The following is a 25872-nucleotide window of genomic DNA, read 5'->3' as shown; positions in this document are numbered from 1 at the left end:
TTTAAAATTTTTTATTTTTATTTAAAATATTTTTTTTATGTTTTCATATTATTTTGATGTTTTGATATTAAAAATAAATTTTAAAAATTAAAAAAATTTATTTTAATGTATTTTTAAGTAAAAAATATTTAAACTGTTACCAGTATCGCACGTGTGCGGCGTCGCGCAAAAAATATATATATGTCCCACTTTTAAATCTAAAATGTAAATCTATTTGGCAAATATGAAGAGACAAGAAATTCTTGTCGTTTATCGATGGAAAATAAAATGGGAGTCGCCACCTAGTATTTTGGTCACTAGGAACCCTAACTGGTCTCAAAGATCGGGTATGGGGACTGGTTGCGTAAAGGGAAGGTATTAGCACCCCAAATACGTCTTACCTAAGGTAAGCTGCAATGTTTGATTGCCTGATAAAAAGCTAAGATGTTATTTCTATTGGTCCGTCTAGGGTCAAGAAAAGTCCTCCTCAATAAGGAGGTCCTTATCTTAACGGGTAAAATCGTAACCGTTCTAACGTCTATATAAAAACTATATTTTTAATATCAGGAATATGTTTTACGTATAAATTCGTAATCCTCAATATTAAAAAAAGAAAAAAAGATTTTTTTAGAATTTTTAAAATATTGGCCTAGTTCTCGTGGTTCTAACAAACTTGTTGTTATAACCAAAATGCATGCTAATACATATATTGTTTTGAAATTTCCTTTGTCGTGTGAAAATATGATGTTATAATATTTATATATCTATTGGAGAAACTAGGCCGTATGCATGAAAACAAAACATATTTTTTTTATATATAAACTTTTCTTCTTGACGAAAAACGGGTATTTTAATACTGGATTTGTATCTTTACAGTATAAAAATACAAACCAATATTAAGTCATTTTGATAAAAATATGCAGGAAAATCAACAATATTTTTAAGGATTTTTCATAATTTTTGAAAGCAAAATATTTTTTTATTTTTTAAAATTTTTTTGATGTTTTTGACGAAAATCGGGTATTTTAATACTGTATTTGTATCTTTACGGTATAAAAATACAAACCGATATTAAGCCATTTTGGTAAAAATATGCAGGAAAATCAACAATATTTTTTCAAGGATTTTTTAGAATATTTTTAATTATATATATATAAATATATATATATATAAACAGAATATAATAAATAATATAATATATTATGTGGGCTGGCCGGACTAAGCGACCCAAAATGTATTGGGCCGGTCTCGGCCCAACAAACTCTCACTTCTTTTTTTGGGCCAGACCTGACCCAGACAGCAGGGATGAGCCAGAATCAGTCTGGCCCATCAACACATAATAATTGGGCCAGAAGCGGCCTAGCCCAGTTGGAGCAAACCATCATTGCTGGGCCAGAACCGGCCTGGCCCAGCACTGGAAAACCAACAGGGGGGATTATTTTCCCCCTCCCATCCTCCTGCATGCAGCTTGAATATTCTGCATGCAGGAGGAAAAGCAGGCGAATAAAAGAGATAAAGGGGGGCAGAGGAGTGTACCTGGCGCGGAGGAGGCGGTTGCTGGTGGTGCTGCGGTGGAGGCCGGTGGCAGTGTCGTGGCTCACGGACGGCGGCTCCAAGTGGCGGTGCTACTGTTCAAACGACGGAGGGAGAGAGATTTCTCTATGTTCCTTCCTTTCTCTTTGTTCTCGATTTGCTTTTTTCTTTTGTTGTTTTCAGTTTGTTCCCTTTCTTCACTCTCTCTCGTTTGTTCTCTCTCTTCCCTCTCTCTCATCGGGTTCTCCCCGTTTTTTTTTTTCTTTTTTTCTTTCTTTTTCCTCCCTCGCTCCTCCGTTCGTTTTGTTTCCTCTTCTTTTTGGTTTTTTCCTCCCCCTCGCATGCTGGTGTTAAGTCGCCATTTATAGGGGGAAGGGAGCGGGGCTCATTATTGTTGCGCATGGGGCAGGGCAGCGCTGTTCGGGTGGCCAGTGGGCGTGGCTCCCTCGACTTTTCATCATGAGAGCGCATAGGGGGCGGTTTTGGCAGGCATGTGGGGTGTCGGGTTGAAGAAAGAAGAAAAAATAACCTTCCCCTGCTGCACGTCCAGGGAAAGAGAAAGGGGAACAATGTCGTTCAAAACGACACTGTTTTGCTCTTTTTTTTTTTTTTTAACATGAAGCAGCGTCGTTTTGGGAAAAACGCGTCGTTTCATTTAAATAACAAAAGGGGCGCCAACAGGCGTCAATCTACAAGTCAGCCCTCGATTATCTTTTGTTTATTTCAATTACATCCTTGAAAAATTCAATCGCCGCCTTCATATTTGGCCGCCTTTTCCACTTTGGTCCTTGGTCTCTGATTTATGCAATTTGACCCTCAATTAATCAATAAACTTCTAATTTCTTCAATTTGGCCCCTGATTTTATTAATTACAGCCCCTATACTTACGTGCCTTCTCCAATTTGGTCCCTGGTTTCGGATATTCTCAATTAAGTTTCTAATTGGCCATTAAACTTCAATATTTATGTAATTAAGCCCCTGATTTGACCATATCAAATCCTAAAAATTATAATTTGACCCTAGAACTTTAATTTCTTCCAATTAAAGCCCAAATTGACTTAAAAATCAAATTTTCTTGCAATCAAATCCCCTATAAATTCAATTAAAAATCCAATTAAGTCCATAAACATCCAAATTTGGACTTTTCTCCTAAAAATTCAAATTTTCTTTTCCAATAGGGCTCTCATCATTCAAGAATATACTGTAAAAAAATTCCATCTTGTATTTGTAACCTTCTTAACCAAATTTTCTGACCATTTTCTGAGCGCTTCTGCCTCATATTATTATTATTATTTATTATTATTATTATTTTTTAAAAAAAAAATTATTTTTTTTGTGGGACCCGAAAATAGGTTACAACAACCAGTATCACAATCTTAAATAAGCTCTAAAGTTTAAGGTGGAGCATTGTCTAAACTGTTTTTTTATTTAGAAAAATTAGTGTTTTAGATGGGTTTAATATATTGATATAAAAAATAAATTTTAAAAAATTAAAAAATAATTTAATATTTTTTTTTTTAATTAAAAAAACAAAAACTAATTTTATCATTGTAACCCAAACACCCAAACCGTCACCTTCCACCGCAAACTACCAAAGTCTAAACTATCAAAACGAACTCCATGAATACCAGCCAGACAAGTGATGTGGACCAAAAAGGATGGTTCGTGATTTCCCATATTGGTAGCTGGCATATTCACCTCTCACAGCTTTTCAAACATTAAATGTTGCAGCCAAAAATGGAGGTGCGTTTGTTGAAGTTTCATACTTCATAGATGAGCAGCTCACCTTCATGCACTCCAGCATTTAAGAATTCACGTTTCTGGAGGTGAGAAGTCGACGCAGATTTCATGCCACCCCGCTTAGAAACACCATTTTAAAACTCGATCCCACCACCTGATCACCGGTTGATATTTTTACCCGGTAAGTCGGCATTTTTAAAACGGAGGTGAGAACTGGAGAATTAATTTGGGATTTTCTACTTTTGGACAAACTGAAGTTGAGTCACACTCTAAATATTCTCAGAAGGTGGATTCACATGCTACCAATATATATATATATATATATGATTGACCGATAAGTTAGATGAAATTAGAAAGAGACATGGTGATAAAAGCTTCTCTTGATTGAAAATGATGGTTTGTCCGTATTAGACCAAGCAACTGCTGCTGCAGATTCTTGCCACGTTGACTGTTTCTCAGTCACTTGTTGAAATCAAATTGAATAGAGAATAGTAGGTATGGCGGTGATAACGGTGATCGTTCCCCCGAAATCATAATAATAATAATAATAATAAAAAACAGGAAGAAGAGAAATCAATAACATGAAGCACCTCCAGAGTTTGAGAAAAAATTAAATCTTAGTCCTGGATACTTTGATGTTTTTTTAAACATACCCTTGATTTTATGGATTGTTTTGCTGGGAATTTTTCCCTCAAAAAATTATCTTTACTAGCGAACCAAAAAGAATCATATATAGTTGTATTTTGAAAAAATTATATAATTTTTTTTCTAAATTATATAAGAACCAGAAACAAATTATATAAAAACCTTCTAAATTATCATAAAATTATAGTGACTCCTGAAGTTTGAAGGTGTTATAAAAACCCCTAAGCCTTCTCTTGTTTTAAAAGATAACCTGAATATTTTTGAATAATTTTCTTAAAATTAAAGGCGTTTTGGATATGAAAGGGGATTTTCAGTATTTTAAAACTCTTTGGTGATCATTATAATTTCATAATTCAACAGTTTTATCCTTCTTCAATTAAAGATTGGGTTATAATATTTTTATTTATTATTTTTTTTATAGAATTTCTTATTAATTTTTAAAATAAACCGAGTTATCTCAATTATTTTTAATTTTTTTTGTTGAATTTACTATGTTAATTTTTTTAAATTGATTTTTTTTAATTTTATCATTTAATATTAAATTAATTAATAATTAAATTTTTTTCAAGTCCATTCTTCAAGGTTGAAGTTTTTTATATTGTGTTTAGTGACTTGTTTCAATTTTCTTTTTATTTTTTTTATCCCAACCCTGTTATTTAGACCATAAATTTTTAACATGAATAAACTAAGAATTTTTTTATGATTTTTTAAAAAATTAATATTTTTTACATTGCTTAATTAGGTTTATACCCCGAATCATGTATTTTTTTTTTAATTTAAAACACATTTTTATTTTCAAAATATTTTTTTTAACCTCTAAAAATAATTATTCCGGCCCGCGTCCACATCATCACATCCATATTATAACTCTCACATCATCACTTAAAATAACACCTCAGCAATATTTCTATATTATACAATTTAATTTTTTAGATTTCACATGATTGTTATAATTTGAAAAATTTACACAACTATTTTTTAAAAAATAATTTTTATAGACCTGGATATAAACATTTACAAAATACACACATTTATTTTCTGTGTTATTATGTCTAATATGCAGATATGTGTTACAAAATAGTCCCTAATCTGTTTCTTGTTACCACATTTTTTTTGCAAACAAATCTAATAGTGTTAATGGGGCATGGTCGATGCAAACGTTAAAGCTACCAAAATATTTGTTCATATATTTGTTGCATGGTCTTTCTTTTCCTCGGAGCAGTGGGTGGAGCAAGAGAGAGTTTAGGCCAGGTTTGGGAATATGTCCATTCTGAAGTTGAATCTGTATTTTTTGTTAAAATTTATTTATTTTTCTTTAAATTAATTTTTTTAGTATTTTTTTTTATTATTATTTTGATGTATTAATGTCAAAAATAATTAATTTTAATATATTTTTTTAAAAAAAACTAAAAAAAAATATTTATCACACATTCAAACACCTTTTTAATTATTATGTAACCCGTTCAATGTTTTTTGCTTAAACAAACAAGCATCAATCTTGTATGGAATAACAACAAACTAAACATTAATTATTAAGGTTTTCTTGAACACTTTAGCTTGAATCACATCTTTTAATCTTTTTCCATTCCCTGTGAGATTGAGAATTCTGTTTGGTTAGTTTATATTGAGATTTTAATAAACAAGTTATTAGATCTTTTAGGTAGTGTGTTTTTTTAATTGTGATGATAATTATTTTTTAAATATTTTTTATTTAGAAATATATTAAAATAATATTTTTTTTATTTTTAAATTTATTTTTAATATCAGAAAAATAATAAAAAACATTAAAAATTAATTTTAAATATTTGTTTTTTAATTTTTTAACAAATGGTGTTTGTATGGCGTTTCTGGTCACTACCTTAGTCCATACATTAGTCAGATTAGTGCCAGGCCCATTATCCACCTGTTAATTAGATTGGTGTAAGGCCCATAATACATTTTCCTGCCTGTCAAGGACCTTAAATTTATAGGAAAATTGCAATTTTTTCCCACCCCTCCTCCACTTTCCCTCCTTGACAAAAAAATATATAAAAAAATTATATCACAAATCTGGAGGGAAACCCCAAACGGCCAAAAAAAAAAGAAAAAAACCCTCACTGGTTCGCTCTTTCTCTCAATAAAAATGACAAGACGACGCCTCAGACTCAGCTCTTACTCCGACGACGACGACGAAGACGACGAAGAACAGCAAAACCAACAACAAGATTATCAAATGGAATCTCACCAATTACCCAACCCTAACCTCCCTGAACAGCCAGTGCCACTTCCAATCTCCTCCGACGATGCTGATTTCGCCGACGCCTCCGATTACCTCACTCCACCGTCTCCTCCGTCGGTGGCTCCACCCATATCTGGTTGTCCTACTGGGGATTTTCTACTGAGAACGGGACTTAGTTTAAAAAGAGGGTGGCTTGATTCCTGTCTTCGCCAAATTGACAACTCGCTTGACATAGCGTCAAAGGCAAAGCTTTGCTTCGGTCAATTTTTGATTTCAGATATGAATCACTGCGGTGCTGGTGTGCTTCCTCCAAACGTGGACTCTATGCACCTTGCTGATCTCCCCGGGCCGTTTGTGTTGCAGGTGGCCTATTTCGATTTGATTACAAATTCTGTTAAATTAAATAAGATAAATTTATAGCACGTGATTGTTTATTTACGATGAATTTTAATTTTTTTTAGGTGGATGAGATTGTTAACATTAGTTGTCCACTTAAAGGAAGGTATCAGGATGCGAATGCGGGAGTGAAGAGGTGCCTTAAGCTGTCCATGACAGATGGTGTCCAACGTGTTTTTGGCATGGAATATAGGCCTATTAAGGATCTTAAAGTTTTAGCTCCTCCAGGATTCAAGGTTTTATTCTTATTTTTTTTCCTGATGATTTATGGTTTATTGAATTGGAGTATCTTTTTGTCAATGTCATTGTCATAAATATTAAATAGTGATGATAATATGGAAGGTCTGAGATGTGTATTTAGTAATCTGCATTGGTAATTGTGAGGATGGTTTAGAAATATGGCAAAAATACTGATGGATTCTGTTAAAGTTTTTTGAGTGTGAAGTGACTATAGTTGTTGACCTGGTTATAAGGTGTTTAATGTTTGAATGGCTAGCTAAAGAGAAAATAAGCTGATACATTAATTTTGGTGTGCAAATGTTATTCTCATGTTTATGCATCAGTGCTAGTTTTGTCAGAAAATTTCAAAACATAATTCTTTTGTATTGTAGGTTGCCATCTGTAATGTACATATACGGCGTGGGCTTTTAATGTTGGTTCCTGAAGCTTTAGAAATTCTAGGAGGAGTGGTTGAAGAGTTGGATGCAGCACGTCAACGTCTTGCTGATGAGATAAATAAACCACCAAGGGGAAGAAGGTATGCTTTAGGTGTCTAGGATGTATTGAGCTTTCTGAAGATTTACAGCACTGTGCCTTTCTTATTACTTTTCTTTTCAGTTTTTTTATTTCTGTCCCTGAAAAAGGAAAATCTGCTTTTAAATGTTATTGTATAGTGATGTTCTCTGCATATCTTTGCCTGACCTTGCTCTTATTGCATAATTAGCTGTGCCTTTTGAGAGTGGTTTATGGTGAGATATTGGATTATCCACTGCAAGGCTTTGCATATGAAAGACTTCTTTAAGCAGAGGCATGTGCAGAAAATTGGACTAGGACTAATTCTTGATTTCATAGCATTCCTGGAGGTGAAAATTTGGAGGTTATAGTAAAACGTTTTCCAGAGATAATCATTAATAGAGTTGATGATTGAGTTACACCGAGAGACTTTTTTTTGGGTTTTAGAATGGTTGTTTTCAAGTGTAGGCTTTTAATCTTGCTGGTTATTTTAGTTTCAATTCTTTTTAATTGGCCTGTTAGGTGAATTGAGTTCAGATCCTCAAGGGATCACTTGAGATCCAACTATTTGTCTTCTTTAAATGCAACTGATTTGCACTGTTGTTATGCAGATCAAGGACTGGAGAGGTTCCTCCTTTAGCAACTAGAGCAACTCAGGCTGCATGGGCCCCTAATGGAGTCAATATTCCCAGTCGCACCAATAACTCAGGTAATGTTCCTGGGCATACAAATACCTCAGCGGATGATCTTCAGAACACCAATGTTTCTGGTAATGCCCTGGGACGCACCAATAGTTCTGTCAAAGTTGTTCAACATACTGATAGATCCACATTACAAGTTGCAACTCCCTTTCAGGAAGATGGACGAGGTTGGCCTGCTTTCTTTCTTCTTCTTGCAGTTTTGAGTTTCTTTAACACGTAAATGATGATATAGCAAACTTTTGGGAGAATGTCAAGAGTAAATCACATTGTACATGAAGTAATCTTGTGTTTTCGTTTTACTGTCTTCAAATGTAGAATAGGGAATGAATAAACTCATGAATTAACTATTGCTTTCATGCTTGAGGATATATTTACCAAAAGGTTCACATTTTGGTGGATTACAAGCCTGTTAATAGCTTTTATTGTATGCTGGAGTTTACATAATGTTCGTTTAATAATAAGAATTTTTTTTTTCCTTCATGTTTTCTAGGTGCCAATTTGGTTGTATCTGCCACTGATACTAGTCAAAGGACTGTGGAAGAATGTGCTGTTCCAATGAGTGCAGAAACCACTATGTGTAATCTATCATCTAGTATTGTTTCTGATGTTGGGGAGATGCATATCAATGCTCCTTCTATAAGTGGGGTGAATTCTGTGTCTAACCAACACTCTAATGGTACTTTGGAGCAAGAGGATGTCTGTATGATTGATGAATTTGAACACCCCCTCATATTATCTAGAGACCGAGAAATCCCATTCACATACTTGGCTAGTTTGTCAGCTAAATGGGCTGCAATGAAGGAGAAAGAACCTTCTGTTCGAGGAAAGATCAAGGTGTGTAGTGTCTCTCTTTCTGAGCATGTGTGCAAGTGTGTTGCTCATCTGGTGCTTATCTTTGCACAGGGGCATTATGTTCTCTCCTAAAACAGATTGTGATTTGGATTTTGACCGGCTTTATTTATTGCTCAACTGAATTTGGTGCAAGTAGCAGAAGTCTTAACTTCAGTATTCTAGGTTGGGTGCAACGAATAGTATGTATAGCTTAGATATTATGGAAAACAAATATTGTTTTAAAAAGACAAACAGAGCGAATGAGTTTTTTTTTTTTTTTTTTTGTAGTTTCTTATTATTATTTTCAAAATAATACTAACTTCTATTGCTGCTACTTAATTTTTAAGAAACATTTATCAAGAAAACCAACTAGCTGAGCTTTGTTAATGATTGAATAACTATTTTATAAATGAATTGCTTTGCTCTCCAAAATAAAAATAAGTAGCTTTGTAGTTTAGAAGGTATCCAAAGAGCAACTCCCAGTAGGCTCTCAGTTCCAGCTTAAGGTTTTGGATTATGTGTAAATTCTTGTATAATTTTTTCTATGCCCGTGAAAAGGGACAATGATTCACATGCTGAAATATTTTAAAAAATATACTGGAATATGCTTTCATTTTTATGTTGATGAATGATGGAGGAACATGGTAAGGATGGTGTAACTCCTCTGCATCCTACTGGTTTATTGTTTTATTTCATGCTTATAGTTTCCTGACTTTCAGGGGCCTTCTCTTGCTGTAATAGCAAATACTTGAACTTTGTAACCACGATGATACGAGTTTTAAGAACTATTTCACATGAATACCAAAGTGTGACTCTGGATCTGATTTTGGTGGGACTATATTTAAATAGTGACCATAATAGTTTCAACACCTTTATTATGTTGCACGGAAATGTGAATTATTCTATTTCCATTAACTGAAGAAACTTTTTTATGGTGGTGCAGTCTTACATATGTGAATAAATTCCCATGAAAACAATATGAGTTTTCTTTTTGATGTTATTTGAGCATATAATTGAAAGTACATATCAAACCCGTATAGTATCCGTACTTTCTACTGTTTCAGTGCTTTCTAATATGTTAACATAAAATTTTGCAGTGCTTCTTGACTGGTGTAAAGGGATTCCAATATAAGCAGAGGACGACATATGAGCTTCAGGTTTATGTTGATGATGGCAGCCTCATTTCTGAGATCCTAATCGATCACAATGTGAGTTCCAAGTTGGAGTTTTACCTTTTGATGATACGAGGTTAATTTTTTTTATAGTTTTACAAGTCATTTGTACTTTTAGGTAGTGCTGAAAGGAATAGGTTGTTCTCCTGTGGAGGTGACCGCTGCTCTTTCTTCGTCAGATAAAAAGAGAGTTGGTGAAATGAAGGAGACCCTGAGACAGTTTCAGATGTTCTTAGTGAATTTTGAGGTATTATATGCTAAACCTTTAATTATTTATGAAGTTGAGCTTCATTGAAGAATCAGTCAAGTTCTTTTCATAGGAAGAGTTCAATGTTCTTTGAATGTCACGTTGTTGAATTTTTAAGCACGGTTTATTTTAGTTTCACTCAATCTGGAAATACTTTGGTCCAGGGAACAATGCTCATAGAGATAAATGGAGCCTCTAAACTTCCTGTTGTTCTTGAGATGAACCAAGGCTGTCCTCCTTCTGATGCATGGTTGCTTATGAGAAGACTGAAGTCCTTTTCTTCTTCCCTAACACCGCAACATTCCTCTGTGGGACCTATTGATATATCACCATAATGGCTTCACATTCGATGATGCTTAAAGGGAAATGAAAATTGATTATGATCGAATTTTTTTGCTGCCTTTTCTGGTTAAAGGAGGAACCTTCTCTTAGCATGGTTATGCAGATTCCTAGATCATATTCATGCTCACTCACCAGGCACCTATAAGATAGCCTGAATTTTTTGCAGGGACTGGGAAAATCATGGTCGCGCCTGATATCATCGATTGAGATTATTTGCCACATGTATATATGGCTAAGAAGGTGAATGTTGCTGACACTTTACCAGGCATGATATTGCGTCATGTGTTTTTCATGAGACTTGTGTGTTGCTGCTGATCTTCGCAAAGATGGTCATCACATTAAGACATTTGTTTATGAATGGGTGAAACTATGAACTGGAGATTTGCCAATTGTGCCCAGAAGCCACTCATATATAAGGGAGGGGAGAGGATTATCCGAATATTAATGAGACAAGGAGAAGCCACTGTTTGCTTCATTAACTTTTAGTTGAGGTACACCCACGTAACTCCACTAACTTTCCTTTTGCTCTTATTTTCTAAGGCACTCGGATTTCTTTTTGGGTTTTCTTAGCATAATTCCTCACATTCTCTGTAATATGCCATGTTTGTAAATGGATATAAATTTCTGTAAAATTATCATAGATTTCCAGTAAAGTTCAACCTATGCTTCAAAATAAATCATTCATTATATCCCCCCATAAATTTGTCACTTATTTCTTGAGACAGATACATAATTTCTAGACTGGCATTATGCAATACAGACTAGTTAAGGAAACTTCTATGATACAACCAGACATGATGCAAGAAGCTTCCATTACGGGTTCAGGGCATAAGGTTAAAATGTCTTAGATGCAAGACCGACCTTCATTTAGTTACTAGATGGAGGATCTTCTCAGTACTTCTCTCAACTCCTATCTGTTGTAGATTGATCTTGTCAAGATTAAAAATAAACAGTTGCTCCACTCTACTATATCAGGGAAAAAGAACCTGAAATAAATTATGGAACGGTTCCAAGCTGGTTCAACCAGGTATTTGTCTCCACGGCATGCACCATCTACAATTGCTTTGGCACACTCTGTGGTAGACTCCGCTGGCATCGGATTTATCATTGCCTAACAAGCAATTCAATCCTGTTATAAGTGGAAGCATCAAATTGAAGGCGACTTTTAACTACATAATTGTATCATGGGTATGGAAATTTACCCTTCTCATTTCCGACTTGATCAATCCAGGAATAACAATTGTTATTCAGGTATCTACCCTCAGTGTCTCATACATGCTATATACTGCTTTACTTGCCTATAAATATTGTGAAAACAGAATGGATATTAATTGAAGTAACAGACAGAATTGAAAGATGTAGATGGAAAATCTTACATTATAGAAGCCTGGTCTTGGGATAGGTAGAAATGCGGCAACTGAAGCAATTACTACGATCCTTCCATTGCTCCTTTTTAAGTGAGGAATTGCAAGGTAGGTGCAATAAACTGAGCCTCAGAAGTTTATGTCCTGTACGGAATGAAAAATTAGCATAGAAAATGCATGGAGACATGAGTTTTGATGGGATCCTATTCCTTGTTCATCTGAAAAATGGGAGGGTCGTTTTAAGGGTTTGTCTGCCATAGCTGGTGCAAAAGCAGTGACATCAGGGGCATCTTCAAACACGCCCGCTGTTGCAACCCCAGCGTTGGCCACCAGATGATCCACCATTAACAAAGAAAACCCATCAAGAGTTTATCATTTTAGTGCATTTGAGTTCCCAAAGCAAATCGGAAATCGATCGATACTGCTAGCTCAGACCTTCTTGGATGGTCTACTTACAGTGACCAAAGTGCTTCGCTGCTGCATCTGTAAATCTTTCACATCTTCGTCCTTGGTAACATCTCCAGGGATAAAAATAGCTTCAGGCGATCCAATCAGCTCAGCCATGGCAGCGACTTGTATCAGACGTTCCTTTCTTCTTGCAACAAGGGCTAAACAAGCTCCTCTCCTAGCATACTCAAATGCTATGCTAGAGACTTCCATCTAGTAGCAGATTATACATGGCCTTAAGTGATCATGAAAGTGCTGTATGCAGGAGCTGTAATTTGATTAACATTTCCGACAAGATGGGAGAGGTCCGAAACTCAAGCTTTTGGTTTTCTTTATGACTGTATGACCAGCTACAGTATTGGAAGCAGGAATTATTATCGCAAGAGAGAAGGGAGGTTTAATTATAAAGCAAAAAAAAAAAAAAAATTGTTGTCGTGTTTCAAACTCCCTTCGAGTTTCTCCTCAAAGATTGACAACCTTATTATAACAGGTTTTGGTGGGACAAATCACTGGAGGATAAGAAGATATATCGAATGAGTTGGACTGTCCTTGCCAGGTCCAAGCAAGAAGGTAGCATGCACGCTTCATGGAAATGGAGTCTTTAAACTTTATTCACAGTCTAGTTTCTTTTTATTCGAAAGAGAACAAATAAATTAAACTTGAAATATCTCGGCTGGGATTTAAGTGAAAAATTGAAAATGATAGAGATACAAAGCGAGAAAAAATTTATTCTATTATATATATATTTTTAAAAAATGATATAAGATATGAAATTCATACTTTTAAGTATTTTTTGATAATTTTAATTTACTAATATAAAAAATTAAAAAATATATTATTTTAATATATTTTCAATTAAAAATTACTTTTGCAAAATCACTTCCATTTCCAAATAGGCTGAAAATTAATGGTCGATAAACAAACTAGCTTTTATTTAATAACAAGACGTTTATATAAATATATGGATATTAGAACAACTACTAATTTGTATGTCACTCACACATAAAACACTCTCCTAATAATATGTCTCATATCACCTAGACTCTCATTTTCTCACTCTCTCTCGCACTTGCATTCTTCTCTCTTGCCACTTAGACACACCACTCATTTATTCTTCTTGGTCTCTATTTAAGTCGTGTAACATGTCTAAATCTTTCTCCTTGTATGGCCAAATCTTTTCCTAAGAAAACGCTAGAATTAGCTAGGCAAAACATATCAACGACCATATTCTACCTGTAGAATGAGCTGCAAATGGCTTTATGTATTACAGGAGCAAACATTCAGAATTTTCAGAGGAATAAAAAAATTAAACAGCGTCACTGCTTGAGATCTGGAATTAAAGCTGAAATGCGCAAGGCGTATTTGACGCCTGTTAAGTGAGATATAAAAGCTCATGCTAGCTATTTTTTTTTAATTAACACTGTTATTCGGGTTAGCTTGCATGCATCTCAATTAATTATACAGATCCTGAAATTTATAATTATATAAATCTCTAGTACTTAAGATTTATAAGACTTAAACTTATAACTTCTAAAAAAACAAATCTAAAATCTAAACAATTAAACTACACTTATCAGTGTTGTCATGCTAGTTACTTTTCTTTGAACTCTTAGCAACCAGTACCATGTGGAACAACCACTCCAGCACTTCAGGACAAAGGACTTTCAGCAGAAACGACATTCTTGCCCAAGACGGCTCTATCAAGTATCCATCTCCCCGGCAAGCGCTGTCCACGATTGCTTTAGCACACCTCTCGGTCGACTCCACCGGGACAAACTCTAGTTGGGCCTGCAGAAAATCCCATTTAGAGAATTGTTAGAAAATCAAGTTGTGTAGATCAATTTTGGTAAGACTTGTATCCAAAGGAAATGTCCTACTTATACTTGAGGAGACAGGACAAGTTTTATAGATTAATGAACATTTGTTTAAAAGATCAAATATTGGCATCTCTCTCGACTTTTCAACCATAAAAGTCGGAGTGAACATGAAACATACTGGTAAGTAGCTATGAACAGAACAACTGGGAGAGAAAAAAAATGTCCCTTTTGTTTTGAAAGTAATTTACTTCAAAATTATGTGATATATATATAAATCTCTGTTTTTTCAACAAATAAACACTTTTTCTCTATTTTTCTATCTTGAAACATTAACTAAATGCAACCTAAATAAAAAACATGGGATTGCTAACTATCATGTATATCACATAATTTTTTCCCAAATCCCATACCCCCCCCCAAAAAAAAAAAAAAGTTAATAAAGGGACATTCATATGTTATTTCTCCATTTAGTTCCTTCATAAATACCTTTGACAAAAAATCGCCTTGGCTCATTTCTGACTCGACTACACCAGGAGTGACAATTGTTATTCCAATATCCGAACCAAATTCAGCACGCAGTGTCTCATAAAAACTTGTTATGGCTGCTTTGCTTGCCTGATGCCATTATAATATTGATTAGTCACTCTAAAATGGCTGAGTGCAGCATATTTCAAGGACATTTCTTACACAATAGAAGCTCATCCTAGGCACTGAGCACCATCCAGCAATTGAGGAAATCCCTACAATCCTCCCTTTACTTTTTCTTAGGTGTGGAATAGCGAAATGGGTGGTGTATACGGAACCCCAGAAATTTGTGTTCTGCCAAAGGCACCAAATTTGTGTCAGAAACATGAATAGGTTTGAGCTTTTAAGTTGGTAAGTAATTCCCAGGTTACAACAGAGAGTCACCCTACTTTAAAGAGAGATGAGGAGTGAGCTCAAAACTCTAGCTGTCGAGGAATATCAAATGCATTTACTTAAGTTCAGCAGCTTGTGATGGAAAATTCAGAGTTATACTTAATTTTCCTTTATCTAAATGATCTTATATTTAGTGGCAGTTGTTTAACAGAGCATCGTCAGAACCTAGAAGTATCAACTGTTGCACAAAAAAGCATACCGTAAGTGTTGCAAAATCTGATATTTGCTTGCAATCCTCAAACATGTCAATTTGAATAACACCAGCATTGTTCACCAGATGATCCACTATTGCATAAACACCATGAGTCATGGTAAAACAACCTCTTTTATGAAAAAATCTTGCACATAAATTGAAATTGAAAGAAGATAGAAGGAGATCCTTACACTTGCCAAAATGATTCACTGCTTCGTTAATAAACCTCTCAGAGTCTTCAACCTTCGAAATGTCAGTGGGGATGACTATAACATCCGGTGAACCCAACGCCCTTGCCTTATCAGCAACTGCTCGAAGACGCTCCTGTCTTCTAGCAGCAAGGGCTAAACATGCTCCTCTCCTAGCATACTCATATGCAAGATACTTACAGAAATCACAAAATACAGTTAGAGCATTACACAAGAAGCATCCCGGTAATAATTGCAACAAGATTCCAAATCTTAATTTAGTCTGCATAATATGATAGACATTTACATCTGTGCAGAGAATGCATACCAACCTCGCCAATGCCCGAGGATGCACCGGTGATTAGAACTACTTTGCCTGCCACCATTTCGCTATTTATTGATCTTTTTATACGACTTATGAACTTGGAAACAATAAAGGACGGCAATAAGAGAAGTAGAAGAATCAATGTTATAGGAGGAAGCACAATGTTCAGGACTTTGTGGATCAAATCCATGCTGTGCTTCAGTAATTCAGGTCGGAGAGAAAAGACCAGAACACAGCAATTTCTATTTCCTGTGTTGCTGAGCTCAAATTCTCGAAAAGATTTGTTGCCGGTTTAAAAACTTTAGCTTGAAGGGTTCTCCTGCAGTAGTTGAATGTGATCAACAATGAACTAAAATCAGGTTTCTCGAGATTCCCGGTTCAAAATATAAAATAATAACAGTCTGGACAAACAAATATTTGATACCCTATAAAACTATATTCTGAACTTTGACCCTTATGCTCCACATTCATGCAAATGTGTTCAATTGAGCAATGCAATAGTTGAAAAAAGAAAGAAAGAACAGATCCTAAATTAAACTTAAATGGACAATGGTTAATATGGCAATAGTGACATAGCTCTTGGATAAGAACAGACAATAAAACAGAATGCAAACAGAGATAGTGCAAGAGTGAGAGAGCACATACCAGGAAGCAGAAAACCGCTCTTCTATCAGTTCCTCTGTATTTGGGAAAAAGCTATAAAAAATAAATTCAATATTTTTTTTCTCGTCCTGTCCTTGGTTGCCTGTATAAATTCAGTCTCAACCACAAAAATAAATACACGAACCGTACAAAAAGTTGCTATGCAAAACTGCATCCAAATAATTTTATATGAAATTTATCTTCTTAAGTGACTTGATGGATAATTTGTGGATTTTACCTTTTTGGGAATTTTAAAATCACTACATTTCTCTTAAATAATTTAGGAAAAAAGATATAATGTTTCTAAGCATTTTTCTTTTGCAAATTGAAGAGCAAATCAAATTCAATCAACATGGAATTTGAGTTCAAATATTGTGTTTGAGTTAGAGGATGGTTGAAAATGCGGAGGATGGTTGAAAATGCGGTGCAAATCACGTTTCATCAAAATTTATTTTTTTTTATTAAAAATTAATTTTATTTTAAATATTTTGAATCGTTGCGTTAATCTTAAAAATAATTTTTTTAAAATAAAAAATATTATTTTAACGCATTTCAGCATAAAAAATAATTTAGAAAACAACCACAATTAAATTCTCAAATAAACCCGAACATGATAAATGATTTTTTTTATAAAAATAAAAATATATTATTTTAATATATTTATAAATAAAAAAAAAAAAAACACCACCATAATTATTCTTCTAAACAGACACTTTTGACGAAAGAAAAGCAGAGGGTTTATTCACCAATAGACAAGAACTGACCTGGTTGCCATGATTGACCAAGGTCCATTTTTTTTCTTCTTTAATGGCTATTTCTCTTCAACGTTTTCTTTTCAAATCATGTTTCCGTCAGAAAAGCAGGTTTAAGTTAAGAATTAATTGTACAATGGTTCAAGGTCCTCATTTAATAAAAAAAAAAACTTTAAAACAAATAAGATATATTTATTAATTATAATTTATAAAGTGATAATTGCCCTCACTTAACAAAAAAATTTACATAGAACCTGTCAGGAATAGTCCTGATCAGGAAAGACCATCTGAGACTTTATTCAGGGTAGAACTCAGAGACAGAGTCCTTCCTTGCAACCTTAACAACCAACGAGAAAAGGGGAAAAAAACTTGCCATTTTAAAGATTGAATCAAGTGAATTACTTCAGTTACATAAATTTTCAGCCAAGTTCAATCATGGGTTTTTTTAATACATGACGATCATCGCATAATCTTTTGATTTCTGGTGGAAGGCATAGAAGGAAGATAGGATATTTTGAGTAGTCCATTCATGAAAATACATGTTGGGATTCTGTGAAATCTGATTCATGTGTTCAACATTTGTTGCATCAAGTGATCCAATCCGTTTCCCATGGATGACTTGTTGGTATTCGTTTCAATGTTTGTTAGAAGCAAAAGCTCATATAATGGTGAAAGGATAGACTCTGTATTCTATGGTGTCCGAAACCATGAATATTACATGGTATTTATGTACTAGGATAATTACATAGAGGAATCTTCACTTCAAGCTAAGATTCTTGTTCAATTGAGGGCCTTGTACAGGACCATCTATTAGTTTAAACTCACCCAGATTTAATCCACAAAAACCAAACTACTAGCTAGTTCATGCCACTAATTTACTTGGTTTTATTAACTATAGCTAGCATACTAATAGCCGAGCTTCAAGCATCCTTTGTCTGTTGACTCTTGCAATGAAATCATCAGCCCTTTTTTTCAATTCCTCTGTCGGCAAACTGAATTCTTCTTCCCCTTCTAAATCCTTAGGTTCCTTGTGTGCTTTCAAGTTTCCCTCACTCAATCCTTTCCCTCCAATGTTTTCTCCGCTTTCGCAAGTTTTGCTTTGTTCTTCTTTGAAAGCTTCCTCCATTTTTACCTCCTTTTTCTCTTCCACGCTAGCTGAAGTTGTTTGAAGGCTCTTTTTCTGGTCAATGTACTCATCATAGTAAACATCAGTCGCTAATGGAGAGTTCGAAGTAAAGTACTTGGACTCACCAACAAGGACAAAGATTATGAGGTTGCCAACAATGAAAATAAACTTGGGGCTGAGTAAAATAGAACTTAGTTTTGGAAGAGAGACGAAGAGAAAGAGCTTCATGGAATGAAATAGGGAGGGAAACCAGAAAGGGCTAGAACAGAAAAGAGTACAGGACAACACAGTGAAAGAATACAAGAAAAAATTGTCAAGAAATTGATGCTTCTTGGACTTGTTAATCGCATGAATCTCTCTCAGCTTAATGAGATCCATTTCTTGATTTTGTACAGAAGAGGGATTAGCTGGGGTTTTAAGATAAGTTTAGAATCTCACTCTATCCTTTAGGAAATGAATAGAAACAACTCTGGGAAATAATTCAGAGGCAAATCTTAAAAAGACCATTAGAGAGAACTGCCATTTGACTGGACAAAAGGCATTGCAGACATGGAATTATATAGAAGGGCAAAAGGAGGTTAATTTGGTAAAACTAACACATGCTACTCTACTTTACTTTTGAATGGTTAATGACTTTATGAAAAGCTATGGGAGATTGATGAGTGCTTATTGGCTACTTTTCTCTTGTGGCTACCTGCTTTCCTGTAGTTGATGTTATGTCGATTAATATAGTAACAAGCTATCTGAATAATAATTAAGGTAATCTGTAAACATTCTCCTTTTCTTTCTATTTACATGAAAGAGTGAATGTTTCCTTACACAGTTTTTTTTTTTTTTTGCCTGGCATCAACTGACAAACTTTAGCTTAGTGGTTTTGATTTGGAGGGATAGGGGAAGTGCTTAATGTTTCATGAATATCAGAAATAGAAAACCAAGAATGTTTGCTTAGGATCAAGGAAGCGCAGTGTACCTTAAGATTAACAAAGAGAAAGAGGAAAAATTATACTGATTAGATGTGTCTCTTGTCGTCTTAGGAGATTTGCTTCAATAACTACGTGCATAGTCATGGTGAGGCTTCATAGTGCTGGGAACCATGGAATTTTTATTTTCCAGAATTCTGAGAGAGTAATTAATACCAATCATATTACTTTAGGAACTCCACTGATAAAAGCATCGGATTTGTTTCTTTCCTGGAAGAGAAGTGTGGGGTTCTTAAAGCAGCTGCTAAGCTTTTCCTTGCATAATTCTACCGGTAGAAGGCACGTTCTTGAGTGGAAACGAAAAAGGGAAATAATCAGAATGCCTATACATCCACACACAACAAACAAGCTTACTTAATGAAGTTAAAGACTTGGTTTGTGTTATATGACTTGTATATATTATAGATATCATATACAAACCCATTTTAGTGGTTCTAGGGCATAGAAATAGAGGGTGGGTGCTGCTTTTTGGATAACAGCTACAGGATATCAAGAAATGTGCTCTCTGTTTATGCATCTTCATTTTAATTTCATGTAAAATAAACTTGAAAATACACAAGCAAGATATTGGCTGCTGGCTAGCTAGCAACAGTTTGTTTTTGTCTGCTGATAAACAAATTGCAATACTCTAGCAGCCTCCTGCGCGCGCGCACTTCTCTAGCTTCTCGACCATTGAACAGTGCAAAAGAATTGCATGCTTGGTCTTGGTAAAACTGCTAAGATCCACAATAGATTTAGAAATAAGTATAATATGCATCTCTCGTTTTAAGATACCTTTATTATTGGTATTCTAAGCTTAGTTGAATAATGAACGTATCCTCTACAGATTTACATGTTGAAAGTAGAAAAAGTCGAGCAAAAAAAGGGGAACAATTACTTTAATCGAAGATTTTAACATATTTATCTCCTTGTGTCTAATGTGATTTTTCTTTTTGCTTAGCAGCAGCAGTATAGAGGTATTGGGGATCGCCATCGACCTGTCTACTTGTACTGATAACTTGCAGCAAAAAGAAAACACCTTCCCGAGATACCTACAAACCAGCCAGTGATTGACGATGGTTAAACAATTGTTATATTGGACGAATGCGTGCGGTGTATATATCAAGCAAACATTTTTTAAGCAAACAAGTGTGCAATCTTACCTCAAAGTTTAGTCATTCAATTACCTTTATTAGGTAGAAAAAAGCTCCAAGAACCCTTTAGATGGATCTAGAGGAGCTATTTTTGCAATTGCTTTCGGTGAGGTAACTAAGCATTATTGATTTTCTCTCGACAGATGTTCCATTCTTTGAAACTCGAAAGTAGACGTTGCCTACCTTTAGTTTTTCCTCAAGGGCACATGCTATGGAGTTTCCCTTGTTTTTTTTTTTTTTTTTTTTTTTTGAGATTTTCTGTGGATGTGTAAAGATTGAAAGGACAGGCATGCTTTTGCTAAAGGTAATTAGATCTCCTGATTTCACCCAGAGGATTCAAATCATTTAAGATTTGAGTTTCTGTATGTTTAAGGGAGAGAGAAAAGGAGGGAATGGCCCATCTGTGCAATGGAATCTCAGTGTATTTTAAGGGCATTGGTTTACTTTCCTTTACATGTTTTCCTATATATTTTAATTTAAAAGAGATCAAGAACATTGCATGCCTAAACCATTTATCTATCAACTATTAGTGGACACGAGGTACAAATGGAGCATGTAAAAGTAGCTTTTATTCAATCAATATTAATAGAGCATTTGAAGATTTATGCACATACTAACCTTGGTGACTCAGCTAGGTTGTCGGTTTTGATTTTTTGTGTGTGTAAATAATAGTGTTTAGATATTGAAGTCATAATAAAAAAAAGACATAAAAAATTGGTTATGACAAATCTACAAGTAAGCTAATTAGAGCTCAGTTAATTTACGATATTCTACTAAACTCACGGTTTAAATCATGTGATTGGAATAACCCTATTAAAAAAAAAAAGAATTATAATTTTTTTTAAAAAAAAAACATGTTAACTTTTTAAACTTGTGACTCGAAGTCATTAAAACTAAAGCATCTCTAAAAAAATAACGAAGTTCCAATTCTCAATCAATTAAATATTGAAGAATGAAATTGAAAAAAAAAATTCAATTATACAAGAATATTTTTAAAAAATAGCAATTAAAATAATGAGGATCAAAATTAAAATAAAAAATAAATTTTATTTTTAATTGAAAGGTGAGATTGAAAAAAATCAATTTAGTAAAAGGACAAGAAAATTAAAAGGAATGAGGATCATATTGACATAAAAAATAATATTATAATTAAAGGGTGAAATTGAAAAGAATAATAGTTTTTACAAAAAAATAAAGAAAAAAAAATAGAAATCAAAACAATAAGCACCAAATAAAAAAATATAATACCATTAAAAAAAACTAAAAACAAAACAAAAAATTAATCTAATTAATATATTTTTTATAGGTACAACTATAGTAATTTAGCCACGCCCTTTAATATTTTGTTAATAAATAACCCAATGGAAAGATAATAAAAAAATAAATTATAAAATATAATTTCCAAAACAGCATAGTAATAAAGCATAAAATTGAATTAAAAAAAACCTAAAAAAAATAATTAGGTTGTTTAAATATCTAATCCAAAAAAAAAATAAAAACAAAACAAAACATTATTATTAATACGAATGTCTCTGCCTTCATAGATGTGTGAAAGAAAGAAAAATCTAAAAGTATAAATGCGTGCGTGAGAGAAAGAAGATATTGAGTGGCTTGAGCAAGGAGTGTAAATACAAACACTTTACCTTGTGGTGTAGTATCACAGAACGTGTCAAACTGTTGTTATTATAACAAGATTCTAATGTTTAGTTAGGCATAATTCGCTGTCCTAAATCCTACAAGTTGCTCGAACATTTAATATCTTAGCTCTTTCCAGAGATTCTGCCCTAACTTGGAACCTTAATGCTTAAACAAAGAAAGAAAAAACCTAAAGTGCCTGAGCACATGGTGACAAATATCAGAAACCTGCTTTTAGAAAGCATGGGTGGTACTGTTATATACGGCCTGCATGTACTCCACCGTACGTACAAGAAATGGTATGGATACCTTCTTTTTGAGGGAAATCTAATTAATTAAACAAACAAGGCATAGGCGATAGAGAGCTAGGGGGGAATATGCCACAGTTTCAAGGCCATTATTGCTGTTTAAAGTTAAAGAAGCCGACCTTGTGCTCGTTTTTCTGCATATAGAAGAATCTTTGATGCCATTTGGCACGCGAGGAGCCAAAAGAAACACGATTTGCTTGTTAGAGAAGGCAAGGAGACAAAAGAAATGCGAATCCGCATTTCTGCTTGCGGGCTTTCACGATTTCCTTATTAGTGAAGGCACTTTCCAAGGGAAGGTTTGTTGTTATTATTATTATTATTTTAAATTTTTTTTTTTTTTTTTTATGATTTTGAAGGATAGATATTACAAATAATTTTAGTGTTTATCACTTATAAATACATTACTTTATGTATTTACAAATGATACACTTTGAAAAGTAACCGCTGTTACAATATCAAATACTACATTTTAAAAAGTAACTGCTGTCACAATATATTATTTTTTTCAATTTCATCCTTTAATATTTTTTTAAATTAATTTGTGATTTTTTCACTCTTTTTTTTTGTGGGGAGATCTCAATCTTGTGCCCATGATCGCAAGATTAGCGGTTTTATTAAATTTGGTTTTATTATGAGTGATTATAACTGTAGTTTTAAAATTTATCTCAAGGATCAACTTGAGATAAGACCTAGGTCATTTATCATCAGGGTAAAATTGGGTTGACCCGAGTCAATATTAAATAAAAATGGTTATTATCATAGTTTTAAAAGTTGACTTGGATGTCAATTGGGACAAGGCATGTGTCATGGTTAGGAGGGTCATATGGGTTAACCTGGGTTGATGCAATAATAAAAATGATTATTATAATAGTTTTAAAATTTGACTTAAGTTGAATCCTGAAACAAGGTTCAAATCATTGATCGGGAGGGTCAACTCATATAACCTAAAAAAATTTTAATAATCAAAGCAACCTTATTTTGACCAAGTTTTTTGATAAGGTCAACATGTTTTTAAGTCGTGTTTTATCTTAGGTTGACCTGGATTTTTAACCAGATTAGAATCGAGTTAATCCTTTCTTAATTTGTTTTTAAACTTGGACCAATCAAGGCCCTCGGCCAACCTATCAACTAAGTTGTGATTTTATAATTAGACTATTATGATATTATTAGTTTAAACACTAAGTATAAACTAAAGTGTGTAAGTTTGATAATAGTAAATAAATTTTTTTCATATTTTATTTTATTTTTTTCATTATAATCAAATATGATATAAAACAATAATCTTCATTGGGATGTGGATTTTATCTCCCTGGATTTAGAAATTGGATTTAGTGAGTTACGGGGCTGATAAGAGAGTCCAAATCCATACCAATCAAAGTTTGCCCGAAGCTCAACTAGCTGAGCTGAACTCGTAACCATCTTCTATCCGCAGCCCATCACTCTAGCCCAGTTAGCGTAAAATTATAGATTGCAAAATTATCCGATGGGGACCCCACCAAATTAGATACATATGGGAGGTATTTTTCTCCAATAAACAAATAAATAAATAAAAAGGATGAATAATATATTCATCCTGTAAAAAACCCGAACTTATTGTATTCAACACATTTCTTGAAAAATGGATCCTTTAAAATACTTTTTTTCTTATAATTAAATTTACCTTATATTATATATATTGAACTATCCATTAGATTAATTTATATATTTACATGGACTTAATATTAATTTTTTTTCATTGTACATTAATTATTAAATATTTTATAGTAATTACATTAATCCCTTTTCTTTTTATTATTAATGGAGAATATTTGAATCCACCTAAAATCGATGAAAATTCTTCCCCACCCTAAATCTAATAAAAATGGATACGGATGAGGAGGTAAAACCCGTCCTATTACCATATTAAGTAAAAAAAAAAAAAAATCTCATGAGTATAGAGTTTTAGACAACTTAATTACCCAGATGGGTCTTGAACCTCCTATTAAATCGTTGAAAAAATAATTTCGATTTGGAGAGACAAATGTTTATATAGAGGCATCATAAAAAAACCAACCATTAATCTCTCAGATAAACACCCACAACATAATTGAGATGATATATATACACGTAAGATTGAAGAAAACTCATGAGTCAGAGCATCATCGTCAAGGGGACAGACGTTCAAATCTAATTCCATCAAAGATTTTCAACATAACTCATTAACCTAAGCATAAGGAAAGTGACAACATTCGATCTTGTACATGGGTTAAAGATTTACAACCAACAAAGTGTAAAGGGGAAAAGCAAAGAGGTGAAGAGAGGAGGATCCACAAAAGCAAGCTGCCGACCATGTCTTTACTTGTCTTCTCTTCTAGCTAACCTTTCTTCCCTCTTCAGTAAACCTCATGTTCTCCCTGAGCACGCACAGTATATTCATGTCAAATTATAAGAATACGTACCATCAAAAAGATCACAAGGAACTAGTTAAAAGAGCCTACAATATTGTGGCTTATGCAAAAGTAATGATAGGTAGATTGATTTGTTTGCTTACTTTATTGGGGGATATGAAGTGAACGAACTTATTCTTGGCTTTGCCGCCACCGCCAGCGCCACCGCCGCCACCACTACTACTGGCAGTGGTAGACTTGTGATGGGGATGGGGATGATCTTTTTCCCCTATAAATTTCTTGATATGCTCTCTCACAAACCTTTCATATATGAAAGCTGCACCTTTGAACTGTGGTAGAACCAACCATGCAGCCACCACCAATTTCAAAGAGTACCATATAGGAATCCTGCAATAATATAATAATCTGAACCCCATTAACATAAAGTATTATGATAACTAATAGCCCAAAAAAGAAATTTTCGGAAATGATTTTCTTAATTACCACTCTAAAATGGATTGGAGCAGCATCTCTGTAAGAGTTAGAAATGAATATAAGATCCAATAAGCAAGCCACTGTTCATCATCCTCCCTTGATGGACTCTCTATAGCAATAACTGATGCATACCTAGTGATCATTAAAAAAGAAGAGAAATTGATTGCTTAATAGATCATTCGGTGCGCACATTTCACGCACTCTAAATGAAAGCAAAATACACAAACACACAAAGCAAAAAAGATTGGAACTTTTGGAAAATATTGTTCAGGTTCTTACAAGGGGTAGAGCAACATCATGACTGGCCTGCACATTGTTAAACAAACATCAATCAGATCATTAACCAAAACATTAAAACCTAAAAGAAAGAAAGAAATTATCTTGGGATCACTCAAAAACTACCCAGATAGTGTATGAACATGAGTGAGAAAAGTCCAAAAACGACCCATATTTGCTGATCCTGCTCTTCCTGTTTTCCCAGTGGCAACAAAAATCAAAGAAACCGAGTAAACTGAAACTGAAAGAAGGGTGAAGTTGAAACTTGAAACCACTCAATGAGACTGAGAAAACTGTTAAGAGGATGTAACGACAAGTGGACAGAGACTTGAAGGTGAAGGGCTACTTATATGGTGTTCTTGAAGACACTT

The 25872-nt window shown here is 33.9% G+C and overlaps 4 protein-coding genes across 8 annotated transcripts; 1 reads left to right on the top strand and 3 right to left on the bottom strand.

Annotated features, from left to right (window-relative positions):
- Positions 1–5904: 5904 nt before the first annotated feature.
- On the top strand, positions 5905–11729 carry LOC118057540 (recQ-mediated genome instability protein 1). 4 transcript variants are annotated; one of them, XR_004688977.2, is made up of 9 exons: positions 5905–6478; positions 6577–6747; positions 7123–7268; positions 7855–8111; positions 8435–8778; positions 9873–9983; positions 10066–10194; positions 10359–11027; positions 11512–11729. XR_004688977.2 is itself a non-coding variant. In XM_035070143.2 (8 exons), the coding sequence occupies exons 1-8, from the start codon at positions 6020–6022 to the stop codon at positions 10527–10529; spliced, it is 1788 nt and encodes a 595-aa protein (XP_034926034.1). In that variant the 5' UTR covers positions 5905–6019; the 3' UTR covers positions 10530–11206. The 4 variants fall into 4 exon arrangements, 2 of the variants coding, with proteins under 2 accessions (XP_034926034.1, XP_073260903.1); XR_004688976.2 differs by having other exon boundaries at positions 11262–11729; XM_035070143.2 differs by lacking the exon at positions 11512–11729 and having other exon boundaries at positions 10359–11206.
- A 2015-nt stretch (positions 11730–13744) lies between these two features.
- LOC118057541 (11-beta-hydroxysteroid dehydrogenase A) lies at positions 13745–16528 on the bottom strand. Of its 2 annotated transcripts, XM_073404748.1 has the most exons (7): positions 16434–16528; positions 15796–16107; positions 15467–15659; positions 15282–15367; positions 14852–14983; positions 14651–14779; positions 13745–14135 (listed from the first exon to the last, which is right to left on the bottom strand). In XM_073404748.1, the coding sequence occupies exons 2-7, from the start codon at positions 15976–15978 to the stop codon at positions 13935–13937; spliced, it is 924 nt and encodes a 307-aa protein (XP_073260849.1). In that variant the 5' UTR covers positions 15979–16107; positions 16434–16528; the 3' UTR covers positions 13745–13934. The 2 variants fall into 2 exon arrangements, with proteins under 2 accessions (XP_073260849.1, XP_034926036.1); XM_035070145.2 differs by lacking the exon at positions 16434–16528 and having other exon boundaries at positions 15796–16396.
- A 1342-nt stretch (positions 16529–17870) lies between these two features.
- LOC118057542 (uncharacterized) lies at positions 17871–18831 on the bottom strand. Its single transcript, XM_035070146.2, has one exon. The coding sequence runs from the start codon at positions 18684–18686 to the stop codon at positions 18081–18083; it is 606 nt and encodes a 201-aa protein (XP_034926037.1). The 5' UTR covers positions 18687–18831; the 3' UTR covers positions 17871–18080.
- Positions 18832–24434: 5603 nt separating this feature from the next.
- On the bottom strand, positions 24435–25872 carry LOC118057543 (HVA22-like protein e). Its single transcript, XM_035070148.2, has 5 exons — positions 25628–25872; positions 25505–25531; positions 25235–25357; positions 24895–25138; positions 24435–24757 (listed from the first exon to the last, which is right to left on the bottom strand). The coding sequence occupies exons 1-5, from the start codon at positions 25672–25674 to the stop codon at positions 24737–24739; spliced, it is 462 nt and encodes a 153-aa protein (XP_034926039.1). The 5' UTR covers positions 25675–25872; the 3' UTR covers positions 24435–24736.

Source organism: Populus alba, chromosome 15 (assembly GCF_005239225.2).
Source record: "Populus alba chromosome 15, ASM523922v2, whole genome shotgun sequence".
Classification (NCBI taxonomy): domain Eukaryota; kingdom Viridiplantae; phylum Streptophyta; class Magnoliopsida; order Malpighiales; family Salicaceae; genus Populus; species Populus alba.
This window is presented reverse-complemented; position numbering and strand designations above follow the sequence as displayed.

Bases quoted from the DNA above. Each gene is read 5' to 3' on its own strand.
- LOC118057540 (XM_035070143.2), top strand. From the start codon at position 6,020: ATGACAAGACGACGCCTCAGACTCAGCTCTTACTCCGACGACGACGAC. The intron at 7,269-7,854 runs GTATGCTTTAGG...GTTGTTATGCAG, and splicing joins AAACCACCAAGGGGAAGAAG to ATCAAGGACTGGAGAGGTTC. The intron at 10,195-10,358 runs GTATTATATGCT...ACTTTGGTCCAG, and splicing joins TGTTCTTAGTGAATTTTGAG to GGAACAATGCTCATAGAGAT.
- LOC118057541 (XM_073404748.1), bottom strand. From the start codon at position 15,978: ATGGATTTGATCCACAAAGTCCTGAACATTGTGCTTCCTCCTATAACA. The intron at 15,660-15,795 runs GTTGGTATGCAT...GATTTCTGTAAG, and splicing joins CATCCTCGGGCATTGGCGAG to TATCTTGCATATGAGTATGC. The intron at 14,984-15,281 runs GTATGCTTTTTT...TGCCTTTGGCAG, and splicing joins CAGATTTTGCAACACTTACG to AACACAAATTTCTGGGGTTC.
- LOC118057542 (XM_035070146.2), bottom strand. From the start codon at position 18,686: ATGGATCTCATTAAGCTGAGAGAGATTCATGCGATTAACAAGTCCAAG.
- LOC118057543 (XM_035070148.2), bottom strand. From the start codon at position 25,674: ATGGGTCGTTTTTGGACTTTTCTCACTCATGTTCATACACTATCTGG. The intron at 25,532-25,627 runs GTAGTTTTTGAG...AACAATGTGCAG, and splicing joins CATGTTCATACACTATCTGG to GCCAGTCATGATGTTGCTCT. The intron at 25,358-25,504 runs GTAAGAACCTGA...AATGATCACTAG, and splicing joins ATGATGTTGCTCTACCCCTT to GTATGCATCAGTTATTGCTA.